At 42.3% G+C, this 16,343-nt stretch overlaps 1 protein-coding gene and 1 non-coding gene across 7 annotated transcripts in view; one reads left to right on the plus strand and one right to left on the minus strand.

Moving 5' to 3' along the window:
- The window catches only part of DNAAF9 (dynein axonemal assembly factor 9), a 160,381-nt gene that overhangs the window by 121,499 nt on the left and 22,539 nt on the right, over positions 1 to 16,343 (minus strand). For all 6 annotated transcript variants that reach the window (XR_010154295.1, XM_016937355.4, XM_063803213.1 and 3 more), the window contains exons 2-6: positions 13,637 to 13,716; positions 12,589 to 12,708; positions 7,409 to 7,533; positions 6,274 to 6,370; positions 5,292 to 5,398 (exon numbers count right to left, since the gene is read on the minus strand). Coding sequence is in view for 5 of the 6 variants with exons in the window: in XM_016937355.4 (XP_016792844.2) it covers positions 5,292 to 5,398; positions 6,274 to 6,370; positions 7,409 to 7,533; positions 12,589 to 12,708; positions 13,637 to 13,716 (529 nt within the window). In the remaining variant the exon portion in view is untranslated. The remainder of the gene's footprint in view (positions 1 to 5,291; positions 5,399 to 6,273; positions 6,371 to 7,408; positions 7,534 to 12,588; positions 12,709 to 13,636; positions 13,717 to 16,343) is intronic.
- Positions 15,438 to 15,649, plus strand: LOC112206609 (small nucleolar RNA U3). Its single transcript, XR_002941020.1, has one exon. It is a non-coding gene; the product is annotated as a small nucleolar RNA U3 (small nucleolar RNA).

Genomic DNA, 16,343 nt, shown 5'->3' on the forward strand with positions numbered 1-16,343 from the left:
TTGGGACCACCCTGGCCAACACGGTGAACCCCATTTCTACTAAAAATACAAAATTAGCCAGGCATGGTGGAGCATGCCTGTAATCCCAGCTTCTCGGGAGGCTGTGGCAGGAGAATCGTTTGCACCTGGGAGGCAGAGGTCGCAGTGAGCCAAGATCGTGCCATTGCACTCCAGCCTGGGCAACGAGAGTAAAACTCTGTCTCAAAAAAAAAAAAAGGATATTATTTTATCCTTAGTGTCTGAAATGTCATGGACAGATTTAAGGGTTTTTTTTCCTCTTCCCATTCATACTTAAGTGATTTAATTTAAAACCTTTTATTTCTCTTTATGATTGGGAATGTTTATGTTTTAAAAAGATTTCTTCCCTTATGGTATCGTGGCCTCCTCTTTCCAGAAATTCTACTCATTGGATATTAGACTTTTTAGATCAGTCTTCTAACATTTAAAGTTAACTTTTTTTTTTTTTTCAGATGGAGTCTCACTCTTTCGCCCAGGCTGGAGTGTAGTGGTGCGATCTCAGCTCACTGCAACCCCCACTTCCTGGGTTTAAGCAATTCTCCTGCCTCAGCCTCCCAGGTAGCTGGGACTACAGGCGTGTGCCACCACACCCGGCTACTTTTCTATTTTTAGTAGAGACGGGGGTCTCGCTGTGTTGACCAAGCTGGTCTTGAACTCCTGACCTCAAGTGATCTGCCTGCCTCAGCCTCCCAAAGTGCTGGGATTACAGGTGTAAGCCACCAAGCCCGGCCTAAAGTTAACTTTAAAGGTTAAAGTCTTTTAACTTTTTTATCATATTTTCTATCTCCGTGATGTTTTTATTTTACCTTTCTAAAGAGTTTCCTAACTTTACCTTCCACCCCTCTATTGATTTTATCAATTATGATTTCCTAGAGCTCGTATTTTCCATACATTCAGTTATTACAACATTCACTTGTCCTATGGTTGACAAATCTTACATTTTTCTGGGCATCCAAAAAGAGTTTTATGTCTTAAGTTTTCTTCTATACCTTAAATTATCTTTGGGTCTTAATGAACTGGTCTTCTTTTAAAAAAAAAATTGATCTTTTTCTTTTGAGTTACTGCTGTTTAATCAAATGTCTGGTGATCTTTGGCTTCCTATTCATACTTTGAAATGAGGCAATGAAAAGGCTAACTGGAAGGTGTATATTCCTGATGACTGTTACGCAGAGCTTCTATTACTGGGTCTCCATCCCCTTATATTCTACATGCCAAAATGTGAACAGGTTTACTCTCAGGAAGCAAAAACTACACTAGCCAATGAAATCTCTTGGTTTTGTCTTGCCTTTCAGTTTATTTATTTCATTTTTATTTATTTATTTTGAGACAGTGTCTCACTCTGTTGCTCAGGCTGGAGTGCAGTGGTTCAATCAGCCCACTGCAGCCTGGAGCTCCAGGGCTCAAGCTATCCTCCGGCCTCAGCCTCCCAAGTAGGTGGGACTGTAGGTACATGCCACTGTGCCTCACTCATTTTTTTTTTTTTTTTGAGATGGAGTCTCACACTGTCGTCCAGGCTGGAGTGCAGTGGCATGATCTTGGCTCACTGCAACCTCCACTTCCCAGGTTCAAGTGATTCTCCTGCCTCAGCCTCCTGAGTAGCTGGGATAACAGGTGCCTGCCACCATGCCCAGCTAATTTTTGTATTTTTAGTAGAGACGGGGTTTCACCATGTTGGCCAGGACGGTCCCGATCTCTTGACCTCATGATCCACCTGCCTCAGCCTCCTAAAGTGCTCAGATTACAGGCTTGAGCCACCGCGCCCAGCCGTGCCCGACTAATTTTTTTAAAATTTTTTTGTTGCCAGGCTGGTCTTGAACTCGTGGCTTCACGCGATCCTCCCGCCTCGGCCTCCCAAAGTGCTAGGCTTGATTACAAGTGTGAGCCACTCACCAGGCCCTTTTCAGTTTTTTTACAAAACCTCCACCCAAATCTCTTCTTTGTTTTTCCTAGGGTGGAGGTGGCATCTGCAAATGCCTGGTTGACTGTCACTTGAGGGGAGAGGAGAGTGGTAGAGGGAGGTACAGACTATTACATAACAACCTTCAATTTAATTCTTTCCTTTCAATATCACCAATTTCCATTCTCTATTCTCCACTTCATCATCTTCTTTCCCATTGATTTAATCTACTTGGCCCCTTCCTCTGTATTCTGGAAAAGCTTTTCAAGTGTGTCAACTGATTAGATTTTTTATATCTTTTTTAAATGTAAGTTTTCATTCTACTAATAAATTTTGAGACTTCCTACAATCTTTTCTTATATGTCTTCCATCTCCCTTTTTAATTCTGATTGCTCACCTCATTGCTAGATCTCATTTCTCTTTTTATAAATTCTGTTCCTAAAAAGTACCAAAAAGAGAAATTTTCTCAATTATTTTTGTTCCTTGAAGAAAATCTTTTTTTTTTTTTTTTTTTTGAGACTGGAGTCTTGCTCTGTGGCCCAGGCTGGAGTGCAGGGGCGCTATCTCGGCTCACTGCAAGCTCCGCCTCCCGGGTTCACGCCATTCTCCTGCCTCAGCCTCCCGAGTAGCTGGGACTACAGGCGCCCGCCACCACGCCCAGCTAATTTTTTGTATTTTTAGTAGAGACGGGGTTTCACCGTGTTACCCAGGATGGTCTCGATCTGCTGACCTCGTGATCCGCCCGCCTCGGCCTCCCAAAGTGCTGGGATTGCAGGCGTGAGCCACCGCGCCCGGCAGAAAATCTTTTTTTAAAGCATGCTGATCTATCCCTGCATCTAATATGTTGTGGTCTCTTTCTTACATTTTGTTGACCCTTTTCCTAATTCTTATTCTATCTTTCAATATGAAGATCTATTTGTCCATAAACAGATGAATGAATGCTCACTGGTTACTCATTATTTAGAGGTTTGCTATTAGGATCCTCCCCTTGTGGAGCTGATTGATGTAAATTTACATTACCAGATCACAGTTCCAGCAGTGGGAGAGTAAGCAGGAGGAAGTTAGAGGCAGAAAACGCCCTAGCAGAGGAACTTCCCTGTACTGCTTCCCAGGAAGAAAAAATTATCTATATCGATGACTCAGTTTGGCCCAGCATAAATGGCAAGTAAAAGCTGTGGCTGGGCCTGGTTTTCTTTCTCATGCTGGCACCTACCACATGAGGAACAAAACACATCTGGGCTAATGACTTTCTTCTGGGTATGGCCATATAATACAACACAAGTTTTAAAAATTAAGTTATTAAGTATAGCTCTCCTTTTCTTAGCCTGCAAAGGAGGCAAGAGCCTTTCTGGCTCAGGCAGTCATCAGGCCATCAGAGTGGAGTAGAGAGGGCACTGGCAGAGCCCATCTGTAGGCCAAACTGCTCCACACCTCAAAGCACTGGGAAGGGCAGGGGAAAGAAGACTGAGGTGGGGTAGAATGAGATGGAGACAAAAGGAAAGTATCTGAAAATAAAAGTGAGCAGCTACAGAAAAGGGCAGGATGTGGAGAGAGGGACCTAGAGAAGACCTATAGTAACTCTTCTTTATGATGTGTACCATTTCCTCTTCATGGCCCATCCCATTTCCTAAAAACACCATCCTTCCTTTATGATGTGTACCATTTCCTCTTCATGGCCCATCCCATTTCCTAAAAACACCATCCTTCCTTTATGATGTGTACCATTTCCTCTTCATGGCCCATCCCATTTCCTAAAAACACCATCCTTCCTTTATGATGTGTACCATTTCCTCTTCATGGCCCATCCCATTTCCTAAAAACACCATCCTAATGTAAAGATCTACATTACTTTTCAAAGGTGTTTCTTGGAAGGAGATAACGTTCTTTTTGAATGTGACTTCATAGTGTGACGCACCTTAAGGTCAGAAAACCTCTCTCATTTGGGTTATGTCAACTATGTGGCCTCCCAGTGCACTTCTTCCAATGTGATTCTAGCTGCAGCCCAGTGGTTAGGAGCACAGGCTCTGAAACCAGACCATCTGGACCTGGCCCCAGCTCTGCCTCTCACTAGCTCTGTGAAACTGGGAAATTCATTTAATTGCTCTTGAACGGGGATGTGCCTCAGAGGGTTACTATACCTACCTCAGAGGGTTACTATAAGAATGAAATCAGTCAATTCACATAAAGTGCTTAGAAAAGTACCTGGCATATAGTAGGCACTCAGACCTAGTTCATACAATTAATTAAAAATAAATATTACCATTATTAATTAATATTATAAAAATGTTAAGTTTCTTCTCTAACCCCTATGGTCTGCCTCCCTTCAAGCTCCTACTCTTCGAAGTTAGACAGCGTTAATTCCCAGTAGGGGAAGCTTCCACAGCTTTGTGGATGTTCTGCTACTTGTAGTCAATGTGAGAATACTGTGATTTTGGAAAAGGAAAAGTGGAGTCCAAGTGGTATGCTTCCCTTCAGCCCCACAGCCCATGCTGCTCCATTTCAGAGGATGTGATAGTTCTCCCAGGCAAGCCTCCAGTCATCTGCTAGGGATGCCAGTACTTCTCAGAGGGGTAGAAATTAGCTCTGTGCCTTGCTTCTAAGGGACCCACTTACTCTCTCCCTAACAGGATGTCCCCATTTCTAGCATGACAATGTTCCCCGTCCCTGGTTTCCTGTACTGGGCAGGTCATTTCAGTGGGGATCCCATGGAGGCACATGGATACTCGTGGTCATGCTGCTAACCTATCAGGCCATTTTCCTTAATCTGTACTCTGGATCACACACTGTCCCAGACTCACTTAAGAAATATTTACTGGTCATTTTCTAGATGCAAGGAATGCTGAAATAAAAGACACTGCTCTTACCAAAAAAGCTAATCTTTCCATTCCTCTAGTACATTGTACTTATCCAAATTCTGCACTGTCCCTTTCATTGATCTTGAATAGTTCTCAAATTATATAAATTTCTGAGGTACAAACAACAAGTTATGTTTTTGTACTTAAGGAGCTTCCACTACAAAGACCAGGGTGGATGGGTTGGTGGGCAAGTGGGTGAGTGTGTAATAACAGGATCGTAAAAGCTGTAGGAAAAGTCAGTCTAGGGGGCTACAGGAGTAGACAGGAAGAACAGTCAGCTGAGAATGGGGTAAGGGAGAGGAAGGATGGAGAAGAACTCCAAGAAGAAAGGACACAGGACCTCAGTCTGGGACTAGCCTTTAGCAGCAACTATTTTCCATTTCAAGTCTCCTAACTTGCTCCATGCCCTTGTGAGGTAATTGCCAGCTTTTTGGTGTTATAATAATGCACACTCACATGGGTTCTTCATAAAAACAGCCCAGTGGCAGACAAAAACTAGGCATACTGCTTTTCATACATACCTCATATTTCATGGTAAAAAATCCATCCCCTCCGATGCCCTCAAGTGCAAAGGCCTGTACAATTGGCCATTTCTCCACCACAAACATATCAAATATCTGCAAGTGACCTAGAAGAATCAAATACAACAACACATATCAGATACCATCCTGAATATAACAGTCTAAACCTGATCTAACATGGTTAGACAGGTATCATTTCTCACGTGGTCACCAGGGCCTCACCTAGCAAAATAAAATTCAAACAGATAAAATGGTTAGATATTGAAACTAGAAATACAAAATGAAAGTCAAGGAAAATTCAAACCATAAACAAGTTACATTCAGATTTCTTTACAGTATATTGTAACATTCCAGTTTCCTGAGTAAATTAAGTAAAAAATAAGAGTAGTCTATTATATCTGACTTGCATCATTCAGTGGGAATAATTATTAACAGACACAAACTTGGCTCCTTTCCCTTATGAAACATAGCCAATCAACTTCCTCAAGGGAAAACTACTAAATCAAAAATGTTCCTTTCTTGTTAACAATAGCTTCAATGTGCAAGGTTTTTTCTTTTTGTTGTTGCAATACAAGCACTGCTAAACTTGATAGTTTTTCCCTGTATTTTACACATCATTTAAAAACATGTCAGCATATCTTTTTAGAAGTTATCCAAATCCCTCTTTCTTATTACCAAGATGCCCCAACATCTATACTATACTCTTTGTATAGTAAGTGATACAGCCATGTCAATTGTGCTAAATTCTGTATCAGTTCTTCTACCTGATTTTGGGCAGCCTGCTGTGTTGCTGCAGAAACTTCACAGTAATTAATACAAGCTTGCACAGAAAAGTCCCCATACTTAATTCTGCTTGATGTCTTTGGTAAAAATAGACGAAGGGGTTTCTCAGCTGAATGCCCCCAATGAAAGGAAAAGTAGTGACGTTCAATTCACACACCACCTAAGCAAGGTTCTAGAAGGCTTGTTGTCAGATACTCACCTTGGGAGCTGTAAGGAATGCCAATTCTACTACAGTCTCGAACCATGTCCACAAAGCTGGTAATTTTAAATTCTTCTGCGGCTTCTTCATCTTCATACTGAAGAGACAAATCAAAAGAAAAATAAGCTATGATGAGATATCACACAAATTCCCATATTTTCTCTGCATTTTGTCAATCAGAGTTGTCCCAAATGACATTTACAGAGGACTGCACCCAAGGAGGTGTTTCCAAAGCCAACCTTTTTCATTTGCTAGTCAGAAAGACTTGTTATGCCCTTATTTCATATTATACCCAAAAATCAACTGAAATGGATCAGGAAACCTAAATGCAAGAGATAACACTTTTCCCCCAAAAAATTCCGCCAAATACTCATATGGGAGGAAGTGTTCTTGACCAGTATCAGGTCACAACTTTCATGAAATCCTAAATCTCAAATCCAAACTTGATTTCCAGTCAAACCCTTGAAAAGGGCCCAAAGGGAAAGAAAAACAGATACCAAGGCATTCAAACACAGGAATGTCAGAAAGCTTAAAAAATTCTCCCAGGGAGCCAGGCATGGTGGCTCACGCCTGTAATCCCAGAACTTTGGGAGGCTGAGGTGGGCGGATCACCTAAAGTCAGGAGTTTGAGACCAGTCTGACCAATGTAACAAAACTCCGTCTCTACTAAAAATACAAAAATTAGCCAGGTGCCTGTTGTCCCAGCTACTCGGGAGGCTGAGACAGGAGAATTGCTTGAACCTGGGAGGTCGAGGTTGCAGTGAGCCGAGACTGTGCCATTGCACTCCAGCCTGGGCGACAGAGTGAGACTCCGTCCCAGAAAAAAAAAAAATCCCAGGGCAGTCCCTAGGCACTAATCCCCTAAGAGATGGGATTCAGGATGGTGATGAAGAAGCAGGCAAAAAGTTAAGTTCATAAACTTACCACTAGGTCCCAATTTGAACAGCCTCCTTTTGTCTCCACAGGCATACAATTTATCTATAAGGTAGCCTCAAAACGAAATATGAAATTCTCCACTTCAAACAGATAATCTTTTTTATATAGTCACACTCTGCAATTTGATTGCAGATCAACACTTTCCTTAAAGAGTATTCTTAGAATGTCTCTAGGTGCCTGTCTTCTCTTTTCTTCTTACCTCATTTTCGGTCATGCAGTGGAAATGCAGATTTCTCCAATGTGCCACATAAGGTAAGAGATAGCGAAAGTTTACAGGATTACAGTACAGATGGACGCTATCCGATTTAATCAATATAATTACATCTGTAAGAAAAACAAAATCAAAACACAAGACTGTCAAACGCATTTCTTTTAGATATTTTCTGCCCACATAATTAGTAAAACCATTGAAACTACTTCAGAGACAATGTAACAAAACTCTAAACTGAAAATTATTTAATTAAGCACTGTGCCTTGTAAACCAAAAAGTATCTGAGACAAGTCTCAATCAATTTTGAAGTTTATTTTGCCAAGTTTAAGGACATGCCTGTGACATACCCTCAGGAGGTCCTGAGAACATGTACCCAAAATGGCTGGATAACAGCTTGATTTTAGACTTTTTAGGGAAACAGAAGTTACCAGCAGACATCAACCAACACATGTAAAGTGTACATTTGGTTTGGTCCAGAAAGTCGGGGTCAGGAGTGAAAGGGTCCTTTCATGTCATAGGTGGATTCAAAGATTTTCTGACTGGCAATTGGTTGAAAGAGTTAAGTTTTATTACCTAAAGATCTGGAATCAGGGCTGGGCACAGTGGCTCACGCCTGTAATCCCAGCACTTTGGGAGGCTGAGGCGGGTGGATCACGAGGTCAGGAGTTTGAGACCAGCCTGACCAACATGGTGAAACCCCGTCTCTACTAAAAAAAAAAAAACACAAAAATTAGCCGGGTGTGGTGGCGCGCACCTGTAATCCCAGCTACTCAGGAGGCTGAGGCAGGAGAGTCATTTGAACCTGGGAGGCAGAGGTTGCAGTGAGCCGAGATTGCACCACTGCACTCCAGACTGGGCGACAGAGTGAGACTCTGTCTCAAAAAATAAAAATAAAAATAAATACAGACCTGGAATCAACAGAATGTCTGGGCTAAGATAAGCGGTTGTGGAGACCAAGGTTCTTATTATGCAAGTAAAGCCTCCAGGTAGCAGGCTTCAGAAACAATAGAAGGTAAATGTTTATCAGACTTAAAAAGGTACCAGATTCTTAGTTGATCTCCCCTGGATCAGGAAAAGACCTGGAAAGGGAAAGGGATTCTCTACAGAATGTAGATTTCTCTGACAAGAGACAGCTTTGCAGCACCATTTAAAAATATGTCAAAGGAGTATATTTTGGGATAAAATACTTAGATTTCTTTCAGGGTCTGCTATGTTATGTGATGTACCTTACTGCTATACAATAGCAATTTGGTTGGTCTTAAGATCTGTTTTCTTTCTTTTTTTTTTTTTTTTTTGACAGGGTTTCACTCTGTCACCCAGGCTGGAGTGCAGTGGCATGATATAGGTTCACTGCAACCTCTGTCTCCCAGGCTCAAACAATCCTCCTGCCTCAGCCCCACAAGAAGCTGGGGCTACAGGTGAGCGCCACCATGCCTGGCTAATTTTTATTTTTTTTTTGTAGAGACAGGGTTTTGCCATGTTGCCCAGGCTGGTCTCGAACTTGGCCTTGAAGTGCTAGGATTATAGGTGTGAGCCACTGCACCTGGCCAAGATCTCTGTTTTAATGTTAATGTTGGTCAGTTATGCCTGAATTCCAAAAGGAAGAGGACATAATGAGGCACTGCCAACCTCCACTTCCTATCCTGGCTTGAACTCGTTTTTCAAGTTTACTTTGGAATGCCCTTGGCCAACAAGGGGGTCCATTCAATTGGTTGGAGGGCTTAGAATTTTATTTTTGGTTTACAGCTTCAAAGTGACTTTAGAACTTTCAAATGTTGACAGCAAGAATTTCCTAGTCCCCAAACAATACTCCCCCTACCATGGCCCTCTGGGTCTGGCAATGCAGTTGCAGAACGAGTCAAAGAACAGCCTCCATCTACTGAGGCATAGTGTTCACATAGTCACATCTATGGGACCAGACATAGCTGAGTACTTCACTGCAGAGGTCAATACCATATGGAAACCCCACAGCCTAAGGCCACTGAGGCAGGGAAACAGCACCAAATACGGCCAGTGACTAGTTGTCCCTCAGACATCAGTGTCTAAAGCTCTCAGCTGTTGGCTCATCTGGCTCTAAGGCAATTGCAGGCCCAACCATACTGCTTGTCCCTTTAGGAAGAGTTATTGTGTGCAGTGGTGAGCTTTGTACGCAGGAAAGACTGGGAGGAAGGAAGTAGAGGCCAGTGGAAAGAGCTTCTATAAATAGATCAGCAGCTTACAGATTTAAGGAATAGTCTTCAATGCTCATGGGTGAAGTAAATAAAGCAATCCCAAGAATGCAAGTAAACCTAGGTAAATGGAAGAGCCATGGGATGGGGTAGAATATTAAAGCAGTTTGACAATTGAGGACAAAGGCAGTCATACTTCCAGAAGAAAACCAGAGGCCCCATTCTATGGCTCCTCAGAAACGAGCCATTAGGCCTCCTAACAAGATGGAACTAGATGTTGTCAGAGGTAAGAAAGGCACACGCATAGGGGCAGAGAACACCTGACGCAGCAGGTGTAGGACAACGCCAAAAGGGTAATACAGTGTGACAGACCACACCTGACAAAAACATCTTATAAGCCCAATAAATACTGACCACATCTGACCAAACAGCTGAGTGGCCTCCTGAAATAAAACTCCATGGGTCTGACCTTTTAAGCCACTCTAAGCCCCATGCCCGTAAGGCCCAGGGTGTTCCAGGGAACACAGGATGTAGCAGCCTCATCACTATTGACTCTTTAGGTAAGCACAAGAGTCAAAGGGTAGCAAAAGGTGGAATGGAGGCCCCTCTCATCTCTCAGCATATTGGTCTTTCTCACACACTCCCTCCAAGAGCCCTTCCCTGAGTCATTCGTAGACCACCTGCAGAGGAATGAGAGTTGGCTATTACCTGAAGACTGAGGGCTTCTGGTGTGTATTATACTCTACAGTAAAATGTAACATGCCTCAAAGAATTAGGATCCAGTAAGAGACATAACATAGTAGTTACTAAACCTAAAGTAAGCATTCCCCAAATCTCTTAGAACTCTGGTGTTATCACTATGAACCAAAGTTTAACAGAGTTTATAGTCAGGTAAAAGAGGAAAGCATATGAGAATGGGATGAATACGTAACCTATTTAAAAGCTGCTTTTAGGCTGGTGCGGTGGCTCATGCCTATAATCCCAACACTGTGAGGCCAAGGCAAGCGGAGTTCAAGACCAGCCTGGCCAACATGGTGAAATCCCTTTCCTACTAAAAATACAAAAATTAGCCAGGCATGGTGGTGGGTGCCTGTAATCCCAGCTGCTCGGGAGGCTGAGGCAGGAGACTCCACCAGGAGGCAGAGGCTGCAGTGAGCCAATATCACACCACTGCACTCCAGCCTGGGTGATAGAGCGAGACTCTGTCTCAAAATAAATAAATAAATAAAAGTTGCTTTTAGAAGTAAATTCATGTTGGCCTTTCCCCCTCTCATATGAGATCAAAATGCAGAAATTTGGTGATCTCTGCTTTCCAACTACTTGTATAAACAAATTTATTAATTTGTAGGAAAATGCTCATTTCCTAGGCACCCACTGTGCCAGGTAAAAAGATAAAAACAGGCCAGGCGTGGTGGCTCACAGCTGTAATCTCAGCACTTTGGGAGGCCAAGGCGGGATCACCTGAGGTCAGGAGTTCGAGACCAGCCTGGCCAACATGGTGAAACCCTGTCTCTACTAAAAATTCAAAAATTAGCTGGGCATGGTGGTGCATGCCTGTAATCCCGGCTACTCGGGAGGCTGAGGCAGAGAAATCTCGAACACAGGAGGTGGAGGATGCAGTGAGCCAAGATCGCACAACTGCACTCCAGCCTGGGCAACAGAGCAGGACTCTGTTTCAAAAAGAAAAGATGAAAACAAAAATAAGCAAAAAAGTACACCTTTAAGAATTTAAACTATTTCCTTAATTTCAGTACTGTAATGTCCTTAGCAATCTTGGCTGAGGTGAAATGTGTGGCTGGTATGAGCTGCCAAGATTACTTTTTTCTAAACCAGCAGATGTTGTATAACGTAAGGAAAAAAATATTTTGTAATCAAAATCTGAAACCAAATTTGAATGGAAAAAAATGTAATGGAAGGAGTAATTTCAGTCTACTCTTTTTGCACTTCCTAATAAAAAGGAAAGCTTTAATCAGTCTATAAGAATAAACACTACTAAGGACTTAACCAGAGAAGAATTTTCATATATACCAGACCAGGATTTCTCAACCTCGGCACTACTGACAGTTTAGATCACTGAATTCCTTGCTCTAGGTGACTGTTCTGTGAATTGTAGATGTTTAGCATCATCTCTGGCCTCTATCCACTAGATGCCAGTGGCATCCCCTACCCAGTTTTGACAATCAAAAATGTCTTCAGACATTGCCAAATGTCCCCTGCAGGACAAAACTGCCCCCAATTGGGAACTACTGCACTAGACACATAGCAATATTATTTCACATCAGATGTTTGTTTTCATGCCTCCCCCAGCTGCCTCACAAGAGCTGTCTGTCTCTTGTCCACTTTTATTTTGTCTATTCCAGTGTCTCCTGACCCATCTGGCATACAAGACATGATTCTAAATATGTGATATCAGAGATAGCTCCTGGGCAATAGCCCCCAGCAGCATCAACACAGGCAGAGTGTCTCAGTGCTACGGAGAGGAGAATATAAACAGAAATCCAGCATTGTAGTCACAGGCATCTTCATGAATTAAAGTCATAGAGAAAATAATTCCCAAAGACAGCAGGACAAAGAGCCTTTGTTCCTCAGCTGATAAGCCACAAGAAATCTTCCTTGTAGGAGCTGCCTGCAGGCCCATCCTTACCTCACAACTGAAGGTGCTTTCACAGGACAACACCATATAATCTGAACCGTTAGCATGTAGAGGCAATGGTCAATGAAGAGGAAAACCAGTACTTTGCCAAACAGAGATAAAGCCAAACACTGATGTTTACTTGTTTCTCTAAAGCTGAATTAGTAAATATATTCTGAAAACTACTTGTTACTACTAAATATATCAGCAAAGAAAAAATGCCATTTTTTTCATTCTTTAAAAAGCAAACGTTTACTGGGGCTTTGGACTATTTTAAATTTTATTCCATAAGAAGACCATAAAATAAGGATCCAAATAAATAAACCTCTTACTCTTCTATCACACAGAGTTTACCAATATATACTTACCATCTAGCACTTCTTCAGAAAATCCCGTTTTCTCAAAATCACTGGTATTCTGATTGTACAAACCAAATAGAAGATAATTTGCCAGCTCTCTGCAGCCTTCATTGTACCTGCTATCGATTCCTGCAAGGCAAAGGAGGCTCTGATCAGCTGTACCATACTACAGGGAGCAAATGAGCCAATAATTTGCCCCTGCTTAGCAAAACCCTGATGATCAAGCTGAAGGACGCAGCTCAGACCAGTTTTGTGCCAGAAACCAAGCTAACCAATTCTGTGAAAGAAACAGGTCTCAGCATCAAGTACCTTTACTTGAATTCCAACGTCTTGTAATTGAGATAATCAAACAGCACAGATTATGGAGCCTGTTCATTTCTGAAAAGGATTCATCTTGGAATGCTTTCAGTTAGCTTAAGAATAGGGGTCAGAAAAATCTTCACCTTTCAAAGAGATCTTTACCAAAACACTTGGGATCAAACAAAGGCAGATTAAGGTGGCTTGACAAGAATCCAATAATGTGAAGAAGAGGACAAGTGAGTGGAACCACAAACACCCATCACTTTACAATTATGAGGCTCAAGGTCTAGCACTGTACTAGATGCTGGGGTATGGTGGTGAACATGCCTGCAAATGACCCTCATGAAGCTTACAGTCTAGAGGAGCTGAATTAGAGACAAATAAAAAGGAAATTAAACAATACTGTCTTCACTACTTTCTCTCAATGCTTTAGGTATATATTTATTACCTAGGTCCTGATGTCTGTGAAGTCTCAGAGTATGGCTCTGGGCAAGAGGGACATGTCATGGCAGGAGGCAGCTATATATGTGAGGCTAAAAGAAGGGCTTAAGGCAGAAGTAGCTCCAAAAATGGGCTTCCTATCTCACTGATAGCTCATCTAACCTCATTAAAACAGCAACAAATTTCGGGGGAACAAGAACTAGGAGGACACCAACTCACAGCTTATTTCACATTGCTACTATTACTAATACCTTCCTGTGAACAAAAAAAGCCAAGTTGCCCAAGCCCTGAGTCCCACTTTGTTAAAAGCACTGACCTAGGATGCAGAGGATCCCATCCGGCCGAGACTTGCTGCTCTGGGTCAGGATGCTCTGAACCTGCCGAAGTCGACTGCAGCTGCAACAAGAACAGAAAATGGTCCCCTGAGTGCCAGGACAGCCCCATGAGAAGAGCAGCATCCTGTGTCCCACAATGGAGTCATGAGGAAGAGGAATGACTTTGCTGGGGATGGAAATTTATTCTTGTCTGGTTCTGGTATCAGAACCATAAAATGGATTGGGAAGGTTCCTTTCTCTTTTATTTTCTGGAAGAGGTTGTGTAGAACTGGTCTGAAGACTAAGTCTGACCTGCTGATTACAAACTCCTCAACAGAGGATGAAGCCAAAGTCCCTCTCTCATGGTCAATGGTGGAAAGGATTAAGACTCAGCAGCTGACTCCAAGAACTTCCAATGACTTTTCATGTTTTGAAGATTTTTCAAATAAGAGTTTCCATACTGATCACCCCACTTGTGGTCCTCATCAGTCTGTCTCAAAAACAAATGCAAACTAAACCCCCAAACTGGCCTGAGAACCTAAACAAAGCTCTAATTCATCCTCACAGCTATCCATATAGGGAGTGTCAGCAGAGAATACTTGCTTCCACTTCTGTGTAGACCTATTATTCCTTCAGCCCTAGGGATAGCCGTTTGCTCAAGCAAAATGTGAGGCACTCTCAGACATTCACATTACTTCTAAGGACCCCATTCTCTCCATACCCATCCCCTCCTTCCCAGAAGCTCCAGAGAGAGGCGCCCAATTTCCTGCTCAAGACTGATTCTTCCACCTGGTCTCCTCATCATCTCCAGGTCCAGGATCTGCCTCTAATACTCATTCCCTAACACTTTTTTTTTTTTTTTTTTGAGATGGAGTCTGGCTCTGTGGCCCAGGCTGAAGTACAGTGATCTTGGCTCACTGCAACCTCTGCCCCCCAGGTTCAAGTGATTCTCCCGCCTCAGCCACCCGAATAGCTGGGATTACAGGTGTGTGCCACCAACCCGGCTAATTTTTGTATTTTAGCAGAGATGGAGTTTTGCCATGTTGGCCAGGCTGGTCTCGAACTCCTGACCTCAGGTGATCCGCCTGCCTCATGCCTTACAGGTGTGAGCCACCGCGCCCAGCTTCCTAACACTCTTATATTTAATACTTTCTCTACAGTCAATATAATCCCAGTCCTACTACATCATTATTAACTAAGAGCCTCTACAAACCAACTACACTAATTCTTCCACCTATGAAGCCAGGCATCATCCCCATCCCTTACTGAATCTCCTCCAGTACACTGCCTTACTCTCACCTCAAAACTGTATTTACAGCCAAACTACACTATTTCTCTTCACTAATTCCTGAATTCTTTTGCCCCACTGGATTCTTTTTTTTTTTTTTTTTGAAATGGACTCTCACTCTGTCGCCCAGGCTGGAGTGCAGAGGCACAATCTTGGCTCACTGTAACCTCCGCCTCCTGGGTCCAAGCGACTCTCATGCCTCAGTCCCCCAAGTAGCTGGGATTACAGATGTACACCACCATGCATGGCTAATTTTTGTACTTTTTAGTAAGAAGGTTTCACCATGTTGGCCAGGCTGGTCTTGAACTCGACCTCAAGTGATCCACCTGCCTCAGCCTCTCAAAGTGCTGGGATTACAGGCATGCGCCACCACACCAGGCTGCCCTGCTGGATTCTTTTTGATGTTCCTATGCCCCAACTCATTCATTCCATGACTTGGCGCTCTTCATCACTATCTTCCACGAAGAGTTTCATAGTCTTCCATGTGATATCAAAACTAGACAAAGATAGTACCAAAGACTATACTTTCAGGGATCATTTCTGTAGTTCATTATTAGAGAGGTCTCTCTGAATGAGTAGAGCACTAGAAACCACAGAAGGAGGCACAGTGGTCTCTCCTGAGCATAAAGCTGGTTTTTGATGTTGCTTTGCTGCAACTGCCATTCGTCACTGATGACTGTTTTCTTCCTCTGGGAGAGTAAGAGGGAGAAGACACTATCTGAGTGTTTCCTCTTTAATCATCAGTCAAAAACAAAAAGTATCAAAAAGAGAAAGAAACCTACAAACCAAAATCCATCATGAATATAAATGTAAACATCCTGCCTTTTTTTTTTTTTTTTTAAAGAGATGGGGTCTCATTAATGTTGCCTAGGCTAGACTCGAACTCCTGGGCTCAAGCAATCCTCCCTCCTCAGCCCTCCTGAGTAGCTGGGATTACAGGCGTGCACTACCACACCTGGGAAATTTTTTTTAATTAAATGTAAACACCCTTAACAAAATATAGTAAGTAAAATTCAGCAACATGTAAAACAACTATACACTAGGACCAAGTGGAATTTATCACAGAGATACTCGAGGCTGGTTCATTATTCATGAATCCATCAATGTAATCCCTCATATTAACAGGCTAAAGAAGAAAAATCACACAACCAAAAAACTGATGCAGAAAAATCACTTAATAAAAGTCAACACCCATTCATAATAAAAACACTCAGAATTGATGGATATCCCAACTACACTAATTTGATCTTTATAAATTATATGAATGTACCCTGAAAATGTGTGTATCTATTATGCATCAATTAAAAAAACAGAAAAAAAGCCACTCAGAAAACTAGAAATAGTTTCCTCAACTTGATAAAGATCATTTAAAAAACCCACCAAGCAAAGTTTGTAATTACACATAATGGTCAAAGTCTGAA

Source organism: Pan troglodytes, chromosome 21, assembly GCF_028858775.2.
Source record: "Pan troglodytes isolate AG18354 chromosome 21, NHGRI_mPanTro3-v2.0_pri, whole genome shotgun sequence".
Taxonomy (NCBI): domain Eukaryota; kingdom Metazoa; phylum Chordata; class Mammalia; order Primates; family Hominidae; genus Pan; species Pan troglodytes.